Source organism: Delphinus delphis, chromosome 2 (genome assembly GCF_949987515.2).
Source record: "Delphinus delphis chromosome 2, mDelDel1.2, whole genome shotgun sequence".
Lineage (NCBI taxonomy): Eukaryota > Metazoa > Chordata > Mammalia > Artiodactyla > Delphinidae > Delphinus > Delphinus delphis.
This window is the reverse complement of record NC_082684.1, coordinates 122627378-122649975: the sequence shown is the minus strand read 5'-3', so window position 1 is coordinate 122649975 and position 22598 is coordinate 122627378. Positions and strand designations below refer to the sequence as shown.

The 22598-nt window shown below is 50.2% G+C and overlaps 1 protein-coding gene across 1 annotated transcript in view; it reads right to left on the bottom strand.

The window, feature by feature from the left end:
- Positions 1-22598, bottom strand: part of ATP10A (ATPase phospholipid transporting 10A (putative)) — a 173981-nt gene that overhangs the window by 86750 nt on the left and 64633 nt on the right. Inside the window, 1 exon segment of the mRNA XM_060003655.1 lies at positions 13750-13954. Coding sequence (XP_059859638.1) covers positions 13750-13954 — 205 coding nt within the window.

Sequence of the window (22598 nt, the reverse complement as noted above, 5' to 3'; positions counted from 1 at the left end):
GGCCCAGAACCTGCTGTACCAGTACTCACCCCAGGAAGCACTGCTCCTGCCCCACGGAATAACCTAGCGGTGCAAACAAAGCATCCCTGAAATTACTTCTAGGGGAGAATATCATTCAATTTTGTTTTATCCAGAGGTGTTCAAAGGCACATCTTTTGTAGAAGGTGATCTATATTTGTGACTTTAAAAAAAAAAAAAAGAAGTGTCTTAATTAGTGAATTACTGAAATATCTGCCTCCATCAAGAAGAAGAACATAGGGCTTCCCTGGTGGCGCAGTGGTTGAGAGTCCGCCTGCTGATGCAGGGGACACGGGCTCGTGCCCCGGTCCGGGAAGATCCCACATGCCGTGGAGCAGCTGGGCCCGTGAGGCCCGTGTATGGCAAAAAAAAAAAAAAAAAGAAGAAGAAGAAGAACATAGAAACTGATTATTATCCTACTTGTGTCTGGAAAACAGAGGAAATACAGAAAACTAAGTATGTCCAGGTATAAATCAGCACCGCTTGACTTCTCAGACATGAATCCCACAATAATCTTATCAAAATGAGATCCTGCCTCTGTGGGGCTGTGCAGGCCTGGGACTCAGCATTTATCACCAGCCCCAGGTGAGGGCAATGCTGCTGCTCTACCCACCAACCTCCGGACAAGAACACAAGAACACAAGCAATTACGTGAAAATAGTTTTTCAGTCTAAGACCCATGGTTCAGTGTGGGCTTCCAGGACCAAGGATGCCCCAACTGGTTATCTCAGCCATCCTTAACTTCCGGTAGCTGAGACACAAGGGTCATCACCAAGGACGCCCCATCTGTGATACCAGAAATCATATGGACCCTGCCCTTGAATTCAAGGGTGCCAAGAGCTCCCGGCTCCAGCCTGCCAACTGCAGAGGATAACTCTGCAGTGTATCTGGTGAACGCTTGTGAGGAGCCTTATGGACATAAATGAAGGCTTCCTTCTCAATTATTTTCCCTTTGCAAGGCTGGCCTTTACAACCATCCTACGGTTTGAGGTGAAGCACCTCCAGAGAGCCCCGGCAGGTCCATGGACACTGGTAATGATGTCGGCCCTGCACGGTGGGGCTTCCTGTCTGCTGAGCTCCTGGGCTATGAGTAGAGATCTAACAGTCCCCGGCACATCAAGCCAGCATCCTCCCTTCCTCTGTGGAATACGTGCCAACAGTTGCAATATGTGACAAAAGGATTCCCTCTAAAAACCAGGACTTTCCCTTAGAAGCATGTAGCCCTGCCCTGCGAGTGGGTCAAGGAGCAGCTCCCCAGAGCGCTGGTTGTGTCCTACCTGCTCCCATGTTCTTGCAACAGGGAGGCAGGTTAAAGCTGCAGACCCAGAGTCCCACACCCACAGGCCAGTACTCCATGCTGCAGCCTCCTCCTCCCCAGAACCCCGCACAATTCCCCACTAGCACCCAACTCTCCAGCTCTCTCCAGGCACTCTGGACTCACTGAGCTCAGGGCAATGCCTCCCACTGCTGTGTTTATTATCAGGCTCTTCTGCACAGAGAGGCCCACAGGGGCCGCTCCCACCTTTCCTTTGAGGACAGTCATGGGGGCAGGGGCAGGGGCAGAGGCACCCATGCTGAGCTCTGGTCTGCCAGGAGAGGAGGACCTCTGACAATGCTCCCATCTTGCAGATGTTGAAACTGAAGGCTGAGAGGTGATATGACCCTCTCGTGTCGCAAGCCAGCAGGTGCAGAACCCAGAATCTGCTCTCCACAGTGCTCTCCGTGGCCCCCATCTTGTTCACTGTGACCAAGCCTGCCCGGGGTCTCTTTCTCAGACCCCAAACTGTCTACCAGCAACTTCCTCCCAGGCCCGTCAGGGACTGTGGTCCCTCCTAAAACAGGGGTTTCCTCTGAGTCAGGAAGAAGGGGTGAGAAGAGCCAGCCACTACCGAGGTGGGTCGGGAAGCTGGGAAGGAAGGAAGCCACATGCCACTTCACAGGCCATGGAAGGTCAGCTTTATTTCTACTCAGTGTGGACTGAGGGGCTGCAGCCTCAAGTCAGCCTCCCCAGCTCTGCCAGCCTCTACTATAATTGGGTTTTTCTTAGAAAGTCTTGGAGGGAACGGGGCAGGCAGGGCTAACACACACAGAGCAACCACACGCCCAGGCATCACCCACCCTTCGGGAGTGAGGGCAGGGTTGGGCGGTGGCCGGGGAGCCAGGAGGCTGGCCGAGCCCCCCCATGCTGCTTCAGGCAGGCTTCAGTTTGCATCCGGCTCTGCTGCAGTCAACAGCTCAGATCACTTAACCTGCAGTTCCTTAAAGGAAGGGACGTTTTCTGTTTTAATCACAGTGCCCAGCACACAAAGTGCTAAGTTTGTGAACAATGAAGGAGCCTTTCCGAGCCTCCCTGTCCTCCCGTTTCCTCATCAGCACCTGGATCCCACCACCCTGTGAGGCGGGGAGGGGGCAGTACCCCCCACCCCCCACCCCGGGCTGCCCATCTCAAGGAGGGCAGAGAGCAAAGACGGCAAGGGCTCAGTTTTCCCTCCACATCTTGGCCAGACCCCTAACGGTGACAGCTGTCATGCTCATTTAAAAGCCCAAGTGCAGCACTGCTGTGAGAAGTGACCCAGGTGCTCACAGGGCCACACTGCCCATGGGCAACTGCTTCCTGTCCCTGCTGTCTGAGAGCAGCAGCCTTCACGGGGACGTGCCAGAGGTCCAGGTGGTCATCTCGTCTGCCCACAGTCCGAGGGTCCCTCATCACCCCAGCTAATCAGCTGGGGCACCCCAACCCCCATCAGAGACAGAGCCTTCTCTCCAGCCCCAGAACCCTGTGCTCATCCAGGCCTCCTGGAGTGAAGCCAGGGACGAGGACCACAGCTCGGTGAGAAGCACAGCCCAAAGGCCCCAGAAACAACCTAGCCAGGGTTTTGCCAACACTTCAAACCACTAATCAACTCTTAAGTGGAACCCACAGATACATGTGTACATGTACATCCCTATCGACTACATCTATGTGTGTATATATATAGAGAGAGACATATATAGACAAACACGTATCATGCATTCTGCCCCTGGCTTCTTGGCATCAGAAGTTTCTTTAGACTGGGCTGTTCTGCTACACAGTGCACTGTAGTCAGATATTTGGACAGTCATCAATTTCTTTTCTGCCCTTTCTGGCCTAGGGACTTGTCCCTTAACTTTACCACAATGCTTTAAAGTGCCTGTCTTCACTGCAGGCTTCTGAGCCACAGTGCCAAGGTGAGAGCTGCCATTTGGACATGACTCTAGCAGCCACTGCAGCAGTGCTCAGGGCCAACTGCGGGGGGAAGACGCTGCGTGGACACACTGGGAAGGTGCAAGGAGGAACCAAGTCAGGTGCTGTCCTAGGAAGGATGGACTCACGCACCTCTGCAGGGTGAGCGCAGGAGCTGGAGGGGCGCTGCAGGTATGGGCAGTGCAGCCAGGATGCCTGCTTTGTAGCTGCAGGACTGGGGCGAGCCCGCTTATCTCTCTGGACCTGGGCCACCTTACTTGTAAAACAGGAAGGCAACTGTTTTTATCTCAAGGCAGTTGTCCTCAGCCCTGGGGAAACCCTGGGGAGCTCGGAACAGCCCAGTGCCTGCCCACCCCACACCAAGGTAGGCAGAGCGCTGGGGGGCCCAGCCCGGAGGGTCCCATGTACCCCCCCAGGGCAGGTTTAGGTCAACCATACTAGAAAGCACTGTTAAGTGGTTAAGTGCCAGCAAATGTCAGCTGTGGAGACCACTGCCCCAGGCTAGTTGCCAGCAGCTTTCACAGTTCTGAAGAGCTCTGTGGCGGGGAGGGGAATTGCTCTCCATGAAGGGACCTTTCAGAGTCACGTATTCGGGACAAGGGCCTTGGGTGTCCCCAGCTGAGGTGACACCTCATGAGGGGCTGCCTCCCAGTCGGGGTCCCAGGCCTGGCACTGCAGAAGCTACAGGACTGGGACCAGCTCTCTGCACTCAGGGAGGGTCGGGGGAGCGGTAACTCCAAGTGCTGGGCTGGGGTGGCTGGGAAATGACTGAACCGTGACAGCCACTGGGGAGGAGTGACCATGACCAAGGGGAGGGGAGGGTCAGAGGGGTCTCCTGAGCTGTGGGGTGGGTAGTAGAAGGAAGGGGTGTCCTGGCCACCTGCTCCTACCACAGCAGCTCAACGCCTTTAATTGTGGACATTTTTGGTGAAAGGTGCAATCAGTGGAACAGATGGCTTCTTCTGCTTAGAATAAAGCAAACATTTCCCATGCCTCTCAAGCCACAGGGGTGGAATCAGAAGCACATACTCCAAGCTGGGCAGGAAGCCAGCCAGACCAGGTGTGGCAGTGTGACCACGGGACCCCAGACTCACCCTGTCCACCCCAAGGACGGCCACGCTCTGCCCCCGCCCCCATGGCTGTGGATGAGCCCGGCCCGGCCCTCCTCATCCTGTATATTCAACAGCAATGGTCTAGGGATCTCTGGAGGTGGCCCTGAGTCCCAACCGTCCCTCTGCCCCATGACAGGCCAAGGGGCTGAGTCCCTCTGTGTGTCAGGGCTCATCTGTCACACGGGACCTGGATGACATGGGTGTCCCAGCACCTCCCTCAAGAGAATCAGAGGAAGCAGTGACCTGGGAGGCTCAGAGAGGCCTGGCACACAGTGAGTGCTGGGTGAGTCTCAGCTGGTTCCACTACCCAAGGCGGGGGCGGAGGGGGGAGTGGTTGGCGCAGACAGTCTCATTCTCACCAGAAGGGTCACAAGCTCTCTGAACACTAACACAGAGCCCCCCCAGTTCTGGGTTCTGCACAGTGCCAGCCCTAGGGTCTCCTGTCAACAGGGTCAACAGGGGGTTGGCAGGCAGCTGTCACAAAGATGCCCATCTCCCCAAGGGGCACGAGGTGCAGGATGGCTTAGAACAGGCAGATGGCCCCACCTTGTTGAATCCAAGTGCTCTTGAGCCTCTGATCTCTGGTGCTTGGGACAAACAGTCCCACCTGGGCTATAGAGCCCGACCCTCCTGGCACATCTTCCCTGCCCGTCCTTAGCCTTGACACACCAACACTCAGAATATCCAAGCAGGGTTTCAACACTCACGACCCTGGAGGAGGGTCTCCAGGGCTGAGAGAGACACGCCCCCTCTCAGTCTGTCCTCATGTCAACCTCACAAAGTCTGTCCTCACAAGATTTCCTGCCTGATGGTCAAGGCTCTAAAATGCTTGATAAAGGCCGGATGACCAAACCAGCCATTTGATGTTCCTTCCAAAACAAACCTAGATCTGCAGTCCTTTGAAGCCAGCCTTCTTTACCACCCAAACGAAAGGGCTCACTTCTAACCAACAGCAGGAAGATGTGCTGAAAAGTCACTCGTCACAAGTATGTGAGACTATTTTTTTCCTTTTTTCTCAAAGACACAAGACTCACACATGGATATTTCTGTTAGGGTTAGGGTTAGGGTTAGGTGTATGTGTGTGCAACAAAGAACAATTCTGAAGCTTTGGCCTAATTCTAAACTTACAAAAACCCATGCAGATGTACCTCAGTGTCTGCTCTCTGGATCGGAGGGGAAGATTTCTGGTCACTGGCTATGACACACTGGCTCTGGTCACTGGAGGGGAAGGTGCCCTGACACATCTGTTACTGCAAGAGGCTCCACTGGCAACCAACAAACTTCTGCCTGACCTCGGCTGGGTGACAATGCCAATCGGGGCTGCTAGGTCGAATCCCGGTGCCTTCCCCAGTATGGATTATTCGTCAGCACTGCTGGAAAAGCCCCGAATGTATCTCAATATGGTTTAAACGCAATTCAGATGTCAGGAGCACAGTTTCATCCACACCCATCAGGTAACAGTGTGCTCTGTAGCACAGCTCCCTTCCCCTTACAGGTGAGACAGACTGGGACCTGGGACCTGCGACTCTTTGCTGCAGTGCCTGCACCTAGACAAATGTCTCCTGGAGCTACGAAATACAAAGAAACTATAAGGGACTAAAAATAACTGCGTGCATGCACAGTTGGGGCACATTATGGACAAGATTCAAAAAGACCAAAAAACACACCCAACTGCCACTGTTGAAGAGCCGGGAGCAAAAGCAGGGGGTCGGGAGCAAAAGCAGGGTACTGGGCATGCACCCCGCATAGAGCACCACCTAACGGGTGGGCAAACCTCCTAAGCCACCCCTCCAGTCCGACCCCTGGACGCACCCCCACCCTCACCCCATACAAGGAACCAGCTCGCCACTCCCGCCAGGGAGTGTGCAAGGGAAACTGTTACTTGTTCTCACTCCTCCCTGCTGCAGCAGGAGCCCCAGTAAAGCCTTGCCTGAATTTCTTGTCTGGCCTCTGATCAATTTCTATTGCTTGGGGAAGGCCAAGAACCCTGGTAGGTAACACAAGGACTGGTTCACAGGACATCATGATGACTGTGCAGATGTGGATAAGGATCCCTGCTTTGTTCTGTTGTGTGGGGAGGCCAGACTCTCAGAAGCACTCGCACCAGTACAAGAACCTAGCACTGGCTTCCACTCGAGGAGTACATGCAGGCTGAAAGCTTTATATAACTTCCCCAGTAATTCTTGGTAAAATGGGGAACTAGACTCAACATTCAGAAACAAAAGGAGGATAACTCAAAAAATTCAAATGCTGTGGCGACTGGTCTCATATTGTGGGAACAGGGACCTTCCTCTCATCGGGGGCTCTGCTCAGAAAACAAGGGGAAGGGACACAGCCCCAGGCACGACACCCCATCAAGGAACAATCTGCCCCAGAGTCCACTGCGCAGAGACGGGACTGCCTGGGCACCATCGCCTAATGTGAGCAGTGAACAGGAGATGTTCAACAACCAGACTGAAAATTCCAGGTCCCCCAGGAATGAGCTCCTGCACATCAATATACTGCTAGAACAGTATGTCTTAGCCCAGGAAAGAATCTTTATCCTCTCCTCAAAGATAGTCAAAAGTGGTAACTTGGGCACGCTTAGCTCATTTTGCTTTATTCTTTGGGACATACACTTGCACACACACACTCTCACACACATACACATACCTATGCGCATACCCACACACAAATACACTCACACGTGGGCAAACACACATGCACACAACCACACGTCTACATACACACCCATACCCACTTGTGAGGAGGACCTTACTGCCAACTGGACAGATCTCACATTGCCAGCTCCTTCTACTGGTGAGAAATGCCTGCTCCAGAAACACACACACACACACACACACACACACACACACACACACACACACACACAGAGCCTCAAACTCTGCAGTTGCTGATGCAATTTAACTACATTTAGAAAAGTTGGAATTTGATTAAATTCCTTTTTTTCCAATGAAAATAAAAATAAAACTTCACATTGTATACCACCATGAATAGAACAAAAACCTTATTGCTTTAGTTGTCTTTTTCCTAGAATAGAAAATAACCACTTCCAACCAAACAAAAAAACACGAAGTTAAATGCACACAAAAAAATGTTGAAGTTTCTATATATTGTAATAAGATCTTTTAGGATTAATACTTCAGGGGAGCCTAATATTATCAACTTCCTGGCATTTAGTTGTTTTCTTTAAGATTACAGTACTTTACTCTCTGCAAGCACTGCTTTCCTAGACCACAGGTTCAAGGCAAAGAATCCATGGCAAAGTCACCTGGATTGGAAACCAAAACATCTTATTATACAACCAAATTGACATTCCCCACGAAGTAAATGCAGTTGATATTATAAAACATGGTATGTCTCAGATAATTATATTACCTACCTAACTGAATTGCTTTGAATATCCACACTGGCTAGAATTAAATTTTTTGTCCAAATATAGTTATTGTATTCTCAAAATAATTTTCTTTCTCATATTCTTTCCTGTTACCTATTTAATATCCTTCAACAAAAGTATATGATTGTTAAATATGAGAATAAAAATGTCTCACAGTATAAATTATGAGCTTAGTGACTATATTTCATTATGTAAAAGAAAACCATGAATCTTTTTGCCAAGGCTTGATATTGACCAATCCAATTAACACACCCAGCCAGCTGTCTTTGTTTTCCACTTAGATGACAGATGGTTTCCTTCTTCAATCCCACAGCAGAGAATATAGCTAATTTGAATACTCCAACAGCTTAAGGAAAAAGAAACTTTGGTGTAAGAACTATCTTACAAACCAACTTTTCACCCCTAGTTTTCCTGTGGTAGAGATAATTTTGGGAGCATGTGTAGGTAGAAACAAAAAAATATTAATTGTGTCTCCTACATATTTGGAATTTTAGTCATTCTTCTAAACTCCCTGAATTCTGTCAAGTAACTTGGGGGAGGACTGACTCTCCCTCATAAAGGAAACTCTGAGCTTTGTCACTGCCTGAGAGAGTCTGGCACCCAATGCTGGTGGTAATTTAGTAAAATCTACGTGCAAAGTGGAAGAAAAGCCAGGTCACTGTCTTAGGATCCGTGCCAATCTAGACATTAGGTACATCTTTTTTTTTGTTTTTGCGGTACGCGGGCCTCTCACTGTTGTGGCCTCTCCGATTGTGGAGCACAGGCTCCGGACACGCAGGCTCAGCGGCCATGGCTCACGGGCCCAGCCTCTCTGCGGCATGTGAGATACTCCCGGACCGGGGCACGAACCCGCGTCCCCTGCGTTGGCCCGCGGACTCTCAACCACTGTGCCACCAGGGAAGCCCTTAAGTACCTCTTTTTAAAGTAGTGCTTCTCAGACTTTTTCCAGCCTAGGAAATTTCCACACTAATGTCATCGGGAGCACGCGCCAGGCACACATGCACACACGTGTGCACACACCCACACACGCCTGGGAAGAGCGAGCTTCGGCAGGCTTGTGGGTTCAGCTCTTCCTGCAGCTCCCACAATCACCGCTCCAAACTGTGGGAAGCAGATGGCCCTGTGGGTGTAGCCGGGGTGTGGGCAACAATCCCACAAGTCCATCCAAGAGACAAACTGGAGGAACATTTTTTCCCAGGAAATTAACCCACACATAAGTCCCCTCCTAGACGGCCCCACCCCCTCTGAAACTCCAACACCACCTGAGGCTTAGGGCCCCTGCTTCTGCTTTATCCTCAGCAGTATCCCTAGTCCACCTCTGCCCGATTTACCTATTCACACGTCACACAACACCATGAGGGGAAAGACGTTTACCTGTTTTGATGGGTGCCTAGAATGGCATTTAAAGCATCGTAGGTGCTCAATAAATATTTGTTAAAAGAATGAAAAATCACAAAAGTGAGACTCTGTAAAAAAAAAAAAGATCTTTATGTAAAATTATCAGCCTAAGGACCTCCTCATTCTGCAGAAATGACTGTGCGAATGTTACAGATGAGCTAGAAACTTCTCCCTGTATAGAGGCTGAACACATGCAGCTGCATGGGTAGGGCTGCAGGTCTGAATGAACGCGTGGGATGAAGCAACACAGATGCCCAATGAACAGGAAAGACAGGGAGCTGGAGAACCCCCATCCTGCCAACCCAGGAGCTGCCAGACCTGGAAGCTTCGAGCTCTCCGCTGATTCGACGGGTGGGGGAGGGGGGCCATGGCAGAATCTCCTGACTTCCCTGTTTGTCATCTATAAAAGGGTATGATCATCATTACCTCACAATTTATATTTTAAAATATGATTTTAAAATGTTTGAACCACTATGAACGGGAGAGGCATAATAACGCCTGGCCCCCAGGACGCCGGAACAAATGTGAGTTGTTATTGTGACAGCTCGTGTTCAGCCTTGCCGTCCCTCTTATTTCTTGGATAATGCCAATTTCACCCCAACTTTTTTTTTTTTTTGGTCACACTGTGTGCCTTGTGGGATCTCAGTTCCCCAACCAGGGACTGGACCCAGGCTCCTGGCAGTGAGAGCACGGACTCCTAACCACTGGACCGCCAGGGAACTCCCATGACCCCAACTTTTAAATCAAATGTTTATTTTGAGGTGCCAATATCTATGTTTCCTTCTCCAGAGGCAAGATGGCTGGGTGGCTGAAGGTGTCTGGGGGCCTTGTCCCCTTGGACTCAGGAGTCTGGGCAAGCCATGCATCCCCACCTCGCTGTGTTTCCAGCCCCTCAATTCTGTACAATTTGTCTAACTCTTTTCTTTACATACAATCCTGTTTCCACCTCTGAGACATCATCTGACCTGTATCATTGCCTAAAACACCTACCCGGCACCCAAACCCTCCCATCCTAGCCTTCAGAATACGATTGAAGCCCTCTTTCTGGGAGCCTCCCTAGGCCTCTCGGAAGGCCACTTTCCAAGCCCAATCCCCTAATGGGATTCTTCTTGTTGCTCAGTATCAAGTGTCTGCTGGTGAGCAGGCCTGGGTCCTCTAGGTGTTGGTCCCACTGCCTTAAATGACCAGACCCTACAGCGTGTGGACCACTTCCCTCTTTCTTAGCGTCCTTCCCCAAGCAAACAACACGCACTTCATAAATGACTTTGGAAACTGGAGAGGGTGGGAAGAGGAGCCACATTCTTGCCTTGTCAGCCAAGGGTGCTAGAGGGAGGAGCTGGCCTTCAGGTGGAGGGTCAGTGGATTTGTTCTCCAGGACCCAGGCTGCACAAGCTCTCCCCAGCTCTCAGCTCAGGGAAACCAGATCCCTGAGGATCAGCCTCGGAACCCAGCCCAGGCTGCTGCTCTCTGCATGCCCTCTGAACACCTCGCATATACAGGCCTGGGATCCGTGGGGCTGCTGTCCAGAGAGCCGCCACCTGGCCTTCATCCACGGCAGCGGTGGGAGCCCCACACAGAGGGTGGCATCCCCAGCACCCGGCTCCAGCAGCACCTGTCCCAGCATCTCGCAAGCTCCCAGGCCCAGCACCTCCCAGTGTATGGCTCCCCTGCACCTGTGAGGGCTGACCCACTGGTACAGCCCGCCCCTCAGTAACTTTTCTGCCATCCCATGAAGGACAGCCATGCCCTCGGCCATGAGAACAAGACTCAGGCTTGGGGGCCTCTTTCCTGGGCACTATCTTACCACCAGGACCACTGGCTGTTCCCTCTATCAGCTCTTCTACATTCTGGGGAGTCCCTTCACTTTTACTGTGCAATCCCCCATGAGGAGTTCTTTACATCAAACTTGCCCTGGCCAAATCAGCTGCGGTTTCTGCCTCCTCACTGGACCCTGACAGATACACCCAGCCCCTGCATGAATGTCAAGGTCCTCTCATATTCTTCACCTTAGTTTTGCAAATCACCTCTAATTTAAGTTTTCCTAGGGGCCTGCACTTCCAACTGAGCCCTCGTCAACGCGGCACTGTTAATGTGCATTGGACAGGAATCCGCTCTTCACCTGCCTGAGACACCAGCTGACTCCACCCGTGAAAACCCCACTTCAATATATAGAACTCAAATGTTCCTGGCATTGTAATGTTACAGCCAAACCTTGGTTTTCCAATTGTCAGGTTTTTAAAAGCCAGAGACTTCCTATCTTTATTTTCCATGGGGCAGTTCATACATTTCAGAATAATAATGTATGAACAAGAATTCAGGTACCAGAAAAATGCCTTTGGACGTTAGGGAAAGAGGGAGAAAAAAACAGAAAGTGAAAAAATATACCAATAATAGGGACTAAAGTGTGCATACATATTGAAGAATTTGGGTGCTGATAAAGAAACTTTTTTTTAATCAAAATGGTTTTGGTTCTTAATTTTGGCCATTTTGACTAAGTTACGGCTCAGCTCCATTGACCTCCTCAGGCATGCACGGGCACTACGCAGCAGGATGTAGGATGTGTCTGTCTGTAGCGATCCTGGAATTTCAACATCCATCTTACGAACAGTGCGTTTATACAAAGCACCAGTGAGAAAAGTGGGTGGAGGAGGCTTTTAGATATTACTGGGTTCAGCAGCTGAACAAATTAGAAGACAGGAAACAAGGAAGTTTTTCCCGAAAGCTGACCAAGGAGATGCACCCCCGTGGCTTTGCCCCACCCGCCACACAAACAGATCCACTCTGCTCGCAGGTTCTGCAGTTTCGCCAGGTTTTCCACAGTGTCTGAAGTTTCGCCCATTAGATACACAGATGCATCCGTTTATGTTACAGGCACCCTCTGCGCACACTGGCTGCTCCACCTGGATGGAGCTGGAGCCTGTGCGATCACCACCTCCCTCCAATCCAAGCCCATCCCTGCTGACCTCAGGGCTCGTCCCCACGCCTGTGCCCTGGAGAGGGCTTGGGAACAGTGGGTTCTGGGGGAGAAGCCTTGGGGTGAGGCGACCTCAGGACACATGCACATGTGGCCGGGGGGGAAACGGCAGGGGAATGTTGGCCCACATTTATTACCAAACCCTGGAGCACAATCAGTGCAGAAGTTGGAACTCACTGAATGTGCCAGTGCTGGGCCTCAGGGGTCCCCAACAAGCACTGTCACCAACTCTCCTGATCCGGGAGAAGAGCATCCCATTTAAAAAAAATACTACTTTTAATGTTTATGTATGCTTTGCCTCGTTCCAAGAAAGATTTGAGGCAGCTCACAAAAACATTCTTGGCGCAAAAGGAGATGAAAATGAGGAAATCATGGTGGTGGACAGAAGCGAGGGCAGAACAATCCAGACATTGTTGAGGAAGTCCGGGCCTTCTGCAGAAGGTGGGTGAGTGTCAGGCTCAGAAAGTCCTGCCACCAAGGCCAGCAGTAGCCCCAGGGTGTGGGATGCCATCTGGCCCTTTGCAAGCGTGTAGGAGGTGCCTTCGGCTGTCACAGTGACCAAGGGTAAACGGCATGGACACTCATAGAGGGATGCGGGGATGCCCCCCTCCCCCGACAATCCTGCACAACTAATGCCCTATGTCAAATGCCGACAGTGCCCCAGGGACACCCCCAGGCTATAAAACAAGCCAACTGCTCCAGACCCATCCCAGTCCTGATTCTAAGTCCTGGTTCTCCTGTAAAAGCTCACTGAGAGGGCGCCAACGACAGAGGAAGAAAATCCCCAGTGTGTGTGACACTGACACCCATTATGTGACAGAGGAAGAGACCCCCCCCCAGTGGCTGCCTTCCTGAAACTCAGGAGCTCACTGCCTCGGGCACTTCTTAAACCTTCCTTCCTTGATGGCAAGGCGCCTGAGTGACAGAGACAGGCAGCTCAGTGTCAGGAGAACAAGGTGTGGGCTAGCCCACTGCCCTGCCAGACACCTCCTGATCCCCGAGGGCTCATGCTCCTTTCTGTCCCCTGGCGTTGGCACCCCTGCATCCTCTGCACAGACCCGGAGGGGGACAGAGGTTGGAAACCCCTGACAGGGTCTGAACTTTCCGGCCACAAGGCTATCGGTGGGTATAGGTGGTGGGACCCTGCTCCCCTTCCTACTTCTCGCTCCCCACAGGGCCAGCATTTCTGAGCTGTGGTCGATGGTCCTCCAAGGCAGAATTCAGTCACAGAAGACCTGACACTGAACTCAGAAACACCCCTGAGGAGAGAAATTCCTGAGCCACATGCTGGGGTCAGGTCATTACTGCTGCTGTGTTAGAATGAGAGCAACAGCTGGGTAAATGCTGACAGTCAGCCAGTCCCAAGTGTTCCTAGTGACTTTAAAGGGACTCCAAATCTACAAATTGTGCCGTGGAAATCAGAGTCATAAAACTGGGTCCTGTTTCCCATAGCCACAGGCCGGTTATGTGCTTAGGGGGACTGGGGTCCTCTCAGACCCTCAGTCCCCCATCCATCCATCAGCCTGGCCTGATGGAGGGGATGCAGGTGCTCGAAGGCCTGGAGGGCCGGCATGGGAAGCACCACAGGACATGGTACCTGGAACCCTGGACACACCAGGTCACTTACGAGCTCGGAGAAGCCTCGGACCACCTGGCGCCGTTTCAGGTTGGTCTCTCCATCCAGGTTGGCCGTCTCGATGTGGCACAGCCCGTCGGGGTCACTCGAACAGAGCAGCAGGATGTCTGCAGGGATGATCTCGTTGCAGCGAAGACGCACAAAGTCTCCCACGCGGATTTCTTTCCAGAATCGGTTCACGTACTGCTTTTCTTCCCTGGTAAAGAGACAGCCATTAACAAGTCTGGAGGAGATCGATGGAGGCCAAATCTGGGTGATGGGCACATGCAGCTCATTGAACACATCATGCCACTTTCTGGTATGCTGAAATTTTCCATAATAACAAGCATTTAAAAGAAGATTCCTAAAGGCCACATATAGTGAAACTCCAGTAATATGAAATATCTAGAACAGGCAAATCCATGGCAATAGAAGGTGAATTCGTGGCTGCCAGAGCCTGAGGGGAGGGGAGATGGGATGGGGAGAAATTGTTTCCTGGGCACAGGTTTCCATTTGGGGTGATTAAAATGTTCTGGAACTAGGTAGTGGTGATGGTTACACTAAATGCCACTGAATTGTCCCCTTTAAAATGGCTATGCTTTCCACTCCTAGGTATATACCCCAAAGAATTAAAAGCAGGGACTCTAATGTATATTTGCCTACCCATGTTCATAACAGCATTACTCCCAATAGCCCAAAAGTGGAAACAACCCAAATGCCCAACAATAGTTGGATAAGCAAAGTGTCGTATATTCATACAGTGGAATATGATTCAGCCATGAAAAGGAAGGAAATTCTGACACATGTTACAACATGGACTCAGAGGACATTATGCTAAGTGAAATAAGCCAGTCACAACAGGACAAACACTGTACGATTTCACTCTTATGAGGTCCCTACAATAGACAAATTCATAGAGACAGCTAGCAGAACCTCTGTACCTTCTGCAGGATGGAGATCACAGCAGATGTATCCTCTCCACGACGCTCAAGATGAAGTAGATAATCACTCAAAACAGTGCCTGCCACAGTCAGCTTTCAACCCCTGATAGTTACTATTGATTAATAGGTAGTAGGATGAAAACACAGGTAGATTTCTGCTTTAGATTTGTTTTTTTTTTTTTTTTTTTTTTGTGGTACATGGGCCTCTCACTGTTGTGGCCTCTCCCGTTGTGGAGCACAGGCTCCAGACGTGCAGGCTCAGCGGCCACGGCTCACGGGCCTAGCCACTCCGCAGCATGTGGGATCCTCCTGGACCGGGGCACAAACCCGTGTCCCCTGCATCGGCAGGCAGACTCTCAACCACTGCGCCACCAGGGAAGCCCTAGATTTTTTTTTTTTTTTACTCTGGAAAAATGGGCTCATTAATCCTACAAATGGCATTTTTAAGAGCTCCTTGGAGGCAGTTTTGTCCAGTTTTATAAATAAGCAGAGGAACAAGACTTTATCTCAACATGACATTCTACATGAGAAAACTACATGAAAAAATCCTCTGGGTTATGTTGTTAGGAAAATAAAAAGCCCTAAAACACACTTCACTTTCACCATCACCTTCTCACTGGCCCCCCACACTTCCTCGCCTGAGCTCCCGGAGAACAATTCAGCAGCGAGTCTGAGTCTCACCTGACTCCTGAGCGCTGGGTGATGAGTCCTGAGTGTCAGACCTCTATTTTATTCCACACTGTGGATCTGAGGGAACCCACGGCAGACTTCCAGGGGCTCCTAGCATCAGTTGCCCCAGGTGCTGAAAAGAGAAGTAGCCCCTTCCACTATAAGCCTCTATTTACTTGCATTCCTCTGTTTCAAGACACACCGTAGTTTGGTCGCTATAGGGCCAACAAAGATAAATTAGATACAATTTTGTCCTCAAAAATAAATTCAAGGCGAGACCAAAGCACTAGATAGCACCCCCTGGGGGCTATAGAATCAAGCCCCCAATGTGAGCACAAAGGTATTCTTCTGGACCCAACCCTCCCTGCAAGGCCAGGGTGCTGTTCAGGTGAGGCATCCTTTTCCAGCTGTGACAAGTCCCCCGGCTCCGGCCCAAGGGCGCTGCCCGCTCACTGTCACAGTCTGACTTCTTCCCAGTGGACAGACAGCCTTGATGAGTGACAAATGAAACATCACTTAACTATGTTCCTATTTCCTCTTCTGAAGATCAAACCTTGACTTTCTATCATTGCAACATTAGCTCTTTAGTCTTTCTTCCTTATCAGGACACTTTGTTGGCTTCTCACAGAAAGTACAGAGGAATTTGAAAGGCCCTGTCCTTTCCAGAAGAAAGTTTCCAAAAGTTAATTTGCTGTGCGGTCACTGAGGTGGGCAGTGCACGCTGACAGTGAGCTGGACAGGCCCCAGTGTGACAGCAGCTGCCAGGAGACCGGTGGTCCTACACTGGCCCTGGGGACAGGCAGGAGGCGGGGATGACCGGGCCAGAGGAGGCAGGGCGTGACACTGTCTGGGTTGTTTATCTTGACTACATTCCATTTACAGAACTCATCAAAAATAAAGTCAGTTTCCATCTGCCTTGAAATCTTAGAACATTAGCTTGCCCACTCCAGCAGAGCACGTATTGAAAACAGTTAACTTTGATGGAGGCATTTGAGCCCGAAGGAGACCCCCGCACAGGCCCCTGTAAACACAGAGCAATGGATGAGGAGACCTCGGTGACCGACCGTCCTGGCAGGAAGACCCGTCCCAGCCATGGAAAGCAAAGGGAGCTGCAGCAGAGCAGCTCCAGGATGCCTGAAAGAGAAAGGCCCTGCAGCTCACAGGAACTCCTAAAGCAGCAGGACCCTTAAAACCCAGACTCAGGAGTCACTTGTGGAAGAACAGCATCACAGAACCCCTTCATCACCTCGACAGACAGACAAAAATTCCTCATTGAAGCCCCACAGTCCGGTTGACTGTTCCAGCGGGAGCTCCAGCACTGAGTGTGGACCCTACACTGACCCGGCAACACCCCTGCCTGGCCTGCGTTACTCTTATTTTTATTATATGTATACCATATACATTATATAGTAACATATACTATATAACTTATATATAATATATTACATTTCACATGTGTATGTCTATACATATATAACAGATACATTACATATAACATACATATTAGATATAAGTTGTCCTCCTTTTCTCAGCAACTGTATTTGGACATAAGGTCTTTAAAGAGGTGACTGAGTCAAAATGAGGTCATAGGGTGGGGCCCTGATCCTTATAAGGAGAGGGAGAGACACCAGGGATGTGTGTGCACAGAGGAAGACCATGTGAGGACACAGGGAGAAGACGGCTATCAGCAAGCCAAGGAGAGAGGCCCCCAGAGACACCAGTCCTGTCAATGCCTTGATCTTGGACATCCTGCCTCCAGACTGTGAGACAATAAACTTCTGTTGTTTAAGCCGCCCAGTCTGTGGTGCTGTCACAGCAGCCAGAGCAGACTAGCACCCCATAACTTCAATTCCCATGACTCCAGCTGGAAGGGGCGGCTCCCAGCCTGCAGGGATGGGAAGGGGGGGAGCAGCAGAGGACCAGGTGACAGAGGGCATCACACCAGGAGACACTTCCACAGGCTTGTGTACCACATGCCCCCGTGTCTGTGCACAGGAAAAGCACCGCAGAGAAAACACGTAAGTCCCACTAACACCATACGGCAACACTGGCCTCCTAAGAACACTGATTTTAGAAGCAGCAGGTAAACAATTTAGGACTGGCTTCTATTTCCTCAGGTCACAGTGGATGCAGGCTAGGGTGGACAGGACACATGACCCCTCCTCTCCATAGGAAAAGTCTCAGGAGTGTATGCCACCTGTGGCCTCCCTGCAAACTCCAGAATTCTAACTTGCACCAGGCAGGTGCCTGTACTCCTCCAGGGACCAGGGGATCCACCTGAGATGCAAGGTTTAAAGTCACCCAGTCCTCAACACTATGCATTTGTTTCCAGCAATTTTAGGAAGTGGCACTGTGTAGTTTGCCCCTGAGATATTCCTTCTAAGCACAGGTGCTGCCCCATGTGGTGGCAGGATTCTGAGACATCCCCTAGATCCCCAGCCCTGGTGTGCAAGTCCCTGCCAGCGCCCCACCCCCGGCCCCCAAGTAAAGTGGGGGCTGTGAATGTGGGAGGAGTCACTCCTGCAGGTGTAATGAAGGTGACCAGTCAGTGGGCTACGAGCTAATCATCAGGTGGGCCTGATAGAGCCACAGGAGCCCTGTAAACTGGGCCTAAACCAGAGACAGTAAGTCAGACACTAAAGTGTAGAGAGCAATGGAAGGGCCTTATGAACAGGGCCAGGAGCTGAGAGTGGCCCTGGCCATCAGCCAGCAAGAGCACGGGGCCCCAGGCCTACCAGCACCGGAGCTGAACTCCACCAAGAACCTAAATGAGCCTGGAAGAGGACGAGACCACAGCCAGGCCAATGCCTGGACTGCAGCGGGTGACACCCAGGGCAGAGCACCCAGCCAACCTGCACCTGCATGCCTGCTCCCTGAAGCTGTGACAGCACACATCTGAGTTGTCTCCAGCTGCTGAGTTTATATTAACTCATCACACAGCAGTAGAAAACTAATATGCACAATTCCCTTCTTCTGCACAGAAGCAGGAGTCAGAGGCAGCTCAGTCCTCTCAGGGCACAGCAACTGGAAAACTCCCACTCAGCTTTAGAATATGCATACCGAGAAAAGACTACCTCATAGAAAAGAATGCAGAGCAAGACTGGTTAAAATCCAAACACACTTCCCTCTCCTCACAAAGTGGGAGCCCAACAGAAGGTATGCATAACATATTAAAATGTGGGGAAACCTGAAAATGTGTAGTCTTGAAATATGGGCCACATCATACATATTACAAGCATGGAGCATGGACCCTCCAAGAGAATGACAACCGCCCTTGCAATCAGCCATCACCGAGTACCCTGCTCAGGTGTCCTGAGAGGTCTGCCCCAGAGTGTTGATCCAAGAGGTCAAGGGTCATTGGTGGAAAAAAGTGTGATTCTTCTGAGATGGGGGCGGGGGTGGGGGAGGGGTCCAAGCTGAAAGGGGTCCTGATAAAAACGCCTTCTGTTCAGAAGAACCCTTAGGAGGCCACAGGCAAAAACATGTCTTTTCTAGGGAAGCACTGCCACCAGTTTTTCTGCGCCAAACCCCTCACCTCTTGGTCTGTTGTTTGCTCAACTGTAAAGCCAGAGTGTTAAATATATAATTTCCAAGATCTGTTCTTAGGCCAAAAGAGGCTTCTAATGATTAGCTTTCCTCTTCTGGGAAAATCAATTAACACCATTTATAATTAGTCCTGCTGAGCTTTGAAGTTCTTATCTGAGCCTTTTTTGTGCAAAACAGCACAATGTGGGGGGTGAAGGAATAAGGAAATATTAGAGTGACTAGTGACAAATTTTATTTAAAGACAAGCAGTAAACAGAATTTTAAGATCCCTTAATTCATCATTTTTGGTCAGTTGTTTAGGCTGACAAACTATTTATTTGTACTAGTTATGTTTTTTGGTTGTTTTTTTTTTGCCGTACGCGGGCCTCTCACTGTTGTGGCTTCTCCTGTTGCAGAGCACAGGCTCAGCGGCCATGGCTCACGGGCCCAGCCGCTCCGCGGCATGTGGGATCTTCCCGGACCCGGGCACGAAGCCGTGTCCCCTGCATCGGCAGGCGGACTCTCAACCACTGTGCCACCAGGGAAGCCCACTAGTTATGTTTTTAAAGTTACTAAGTAAACAATTCCAATAAGAGGAGGTAAGCTGGCTTATGGAATTTACAGGAATTATTTTAAGCAGTTGAAAGCAGGTTCTTCCTGAAGATCACTATGTTACTTTCATGTAGCTCTTCATGAATGGTTCAAGGGCTCCTGCTCAGAACTGTTCTGTTAATGATTTATTTTTTGAAATGCATCAGAATTCCCACCAGTTCAGCCTCACTCATGATCCCTCTCCAGTGTTGAAACTGTCTCTGCAATGGCTAAGGGTTTTCAACAATGTATTTATAAATCTCTCCAATTGTACTGGGGGGAAAAACAAATCTGATTCCATACTGGATCTGTTTCTTTAACTTCTGTATTCTATTGCTTTTGCTTTAAGTTAATCACTAAAGGGACATTGCCTTTAAGCATAAATTATACATAATGGCCCATCTCTGGGAACCGTGCCTCCCAGGTAATGAGCCTTAAGCTAAAATACCTTTGTTTAGCTCACAGGAAACATCCTGACCAGGCCCACCTGTGAATGACTACAGGGAGGAGAAATTAACACATCCCCTCTGGAGGCTGACCAGAACCAGGAAATGTTTGACTTTACTTCCCCTTTTAGTATAAAAGAAGTCTGAATTTTAACTCAGGCAAGATGGTTCTTTGGGGCAGGAGTCCATCACCTTCATGATCTGCTGGCTTTCCAAATAACGTCACTACTCCTTGCTCCAGCAACTCATCTCTCAATTTACTGGCCTGTCCTGTCGTGCAGCAAGCATTATGAGCTTGGACTCAGTAACACGATGTGGCCAAGGTATAAAACCAAACAAACAGATAAAGTTTTTTTTAAAAAAAAAAAAAAGGCATTGCAGAATTGAGTGAATTTTACTTTCATCTTCAGTGCGTTGTTATCAAATAAATTTTCATTTAGGTTCTTGGATTACCTTTTTCCCAAACAACAAAAGAAAAATTTTTTAAGGTGACAACAGATTCCAAATTTGAGAAACCATTTAACATCCCTGGTGACCCACTGCCCCTCCTTGTACAAGGACAGTCCCAACAATAATTGGGCTGTCACTATCCCTGATCTCCAACCTGATTTATGGAGTCATGAACGTAAGAGTCCTCCTGCCAGAAGGAAGGAGGGAGAGGAAGATGCACACCCATTTTTGACTCCACCCACAGCAGGTGACTCCTCCCTTGTAATGTGACACGACCATTCCAGTTTAGTGACCAGGAGGCAGGCTGCCCACAGTTCTAAATGTATCCATGAAATGCCCATGTCACATGCATGGAACCAGTGTCCCAGGGCATCTTGCTGTTGGAGATGCTTGCCTCTTCCATTTCTCAGTAATTTAGGAAATGAATGAGAGATTGAAATGCTTATAACTTGGATACATATTTGATTTTCTGGCCCTTACATTATCTAACAACTTTACGTGGCCACATTTTACCATCTACTTTCTCATGTTCCAAAAATGCTCCCTTTAATTCAATTGCATATAAGTTTCACAACCACACACAGGAACTCCCCAAAGCCCTCCCACCATTCACCATGCCCACACCCTGCTCAGGTGCTGGCAACGTGTGTGCAGGGGTAAACAGGGCACATCTCACTCACCTCCCTTGATTTTTCCCTCCCTTAAACTTGTCTCTCCCCCAACAAGACCAACAAAGGAGTGTGTCTTGGGTTTGGATGGGCAGGAAAGAATGAGAAAGAGAAAGAAGAGATGGAGGGTTTTTAAGGTTTGAGCAAATCCACTTGAAAACATGGCATTAAAGATGAAAGTACAATTCCCTCACTTATGTTTTAAGTACAATTCAAGGCTGAGAAGAACACTTGTTTTGATTAGGCAGTCAGGGAGTGCCTCCTGGAAGAGGGGGCATCTGACTTTAGCTCTTGAAGGATGAAAAAAATCTTAGCCTAACCCATACCCCACCCACCCCAAGGAGACTACTTATACTAAAGAGTGGAATTTAGGGAGAGGCTAAAAGGGCAGTGCCCAAACCAGAGCTTAGGCAGGACACAGCAAAAGAGATCAGGAGACTCAGACACAGAAACAGAAAAGAAAGACCAGGCATGGGAGTTTGACTGTACAATCGATGTGACTGGACTCCATGAATGATTAGATGAGTCAGGCACGGGGTGCCCAGGTCTCCAGCCCTGGTGGCTGGAATGTGGGAGCCACTGACCTCACCCAGAAGTGGGTGTGCTGTGGGACGGAACAGAGTCCAGTTGTGAGCAATTCTGAGTCCAAGGTGCTGGTGGGCGTATGGGGTGGGAGATGCTTCCAAGACCAAGAGAGATAAAGATAGGCACTCAGGGTTCACACACGGAGGTGACAGGATGCTGACCATGGGCACTGTCATGGTGATTACCAGGGAGAGAGCTAGCTAGACGGAAACAGCGTGAGCTCGGGCAGAGGCAACGAGGGAGGGAATGCGGAGGAGGGGAAGTCGGTGGGGGCGGCTGGGCAGGCAGGCGGGGCAGAGAGTGGAGGCTGGGAGCCCAGGATGAAGATGTGCCCAAGGCCTCGTGGTGCCCGCTCACCACCACAGGCAGGAGTCCAGGGGCCACACTTTCCACTGCCAAGTGATCACATCTGGACAAACAGTCATGGAATGTGAGCTCACAGTCACTGTATTTTTATTTCCTTTTGTGGGGCCTCAAACTTCAGTGGCACAAACCTGAATACGGCACACCTGTTAAGATCAATGGTCACTTTTCCAAACACTCCTAGCCCCTCTTCCTCCCCCTCCAGACCTGTTTTCCACTCTAGCACATTTCCTGCCTGACTAAGGGAGAGTTCAGTCTCTTGAAAGACGGGGAAATGTTTTCCAGGAGTGGGCCACCTGCACAAGGTTCACGAATGCTTAACGGCTTGGGACAAGGCTTTCAGCCCACGCCAGCTGGAGGCTGACACCAAATCCCCGTCAGCGCCCACACATCAGTATCATCTTAATAATCAGAGCAACAGAACAGTAGGTACGTCCCCCCACTAAGTGCAGCCCTCATATGGAGCAGGCAGCATGCAGAGTGCTTACACACAGTCCTCACACTACATTCTCACTTACGGATGGACAGACTGACCTGTCCAAAGTCACACCCAGAAAGGGGCACAGCGAGGACCAAATCTGTCTGACTCCGGGGCCCATGAAGCCCTGGGGGAGGTCTGGTTT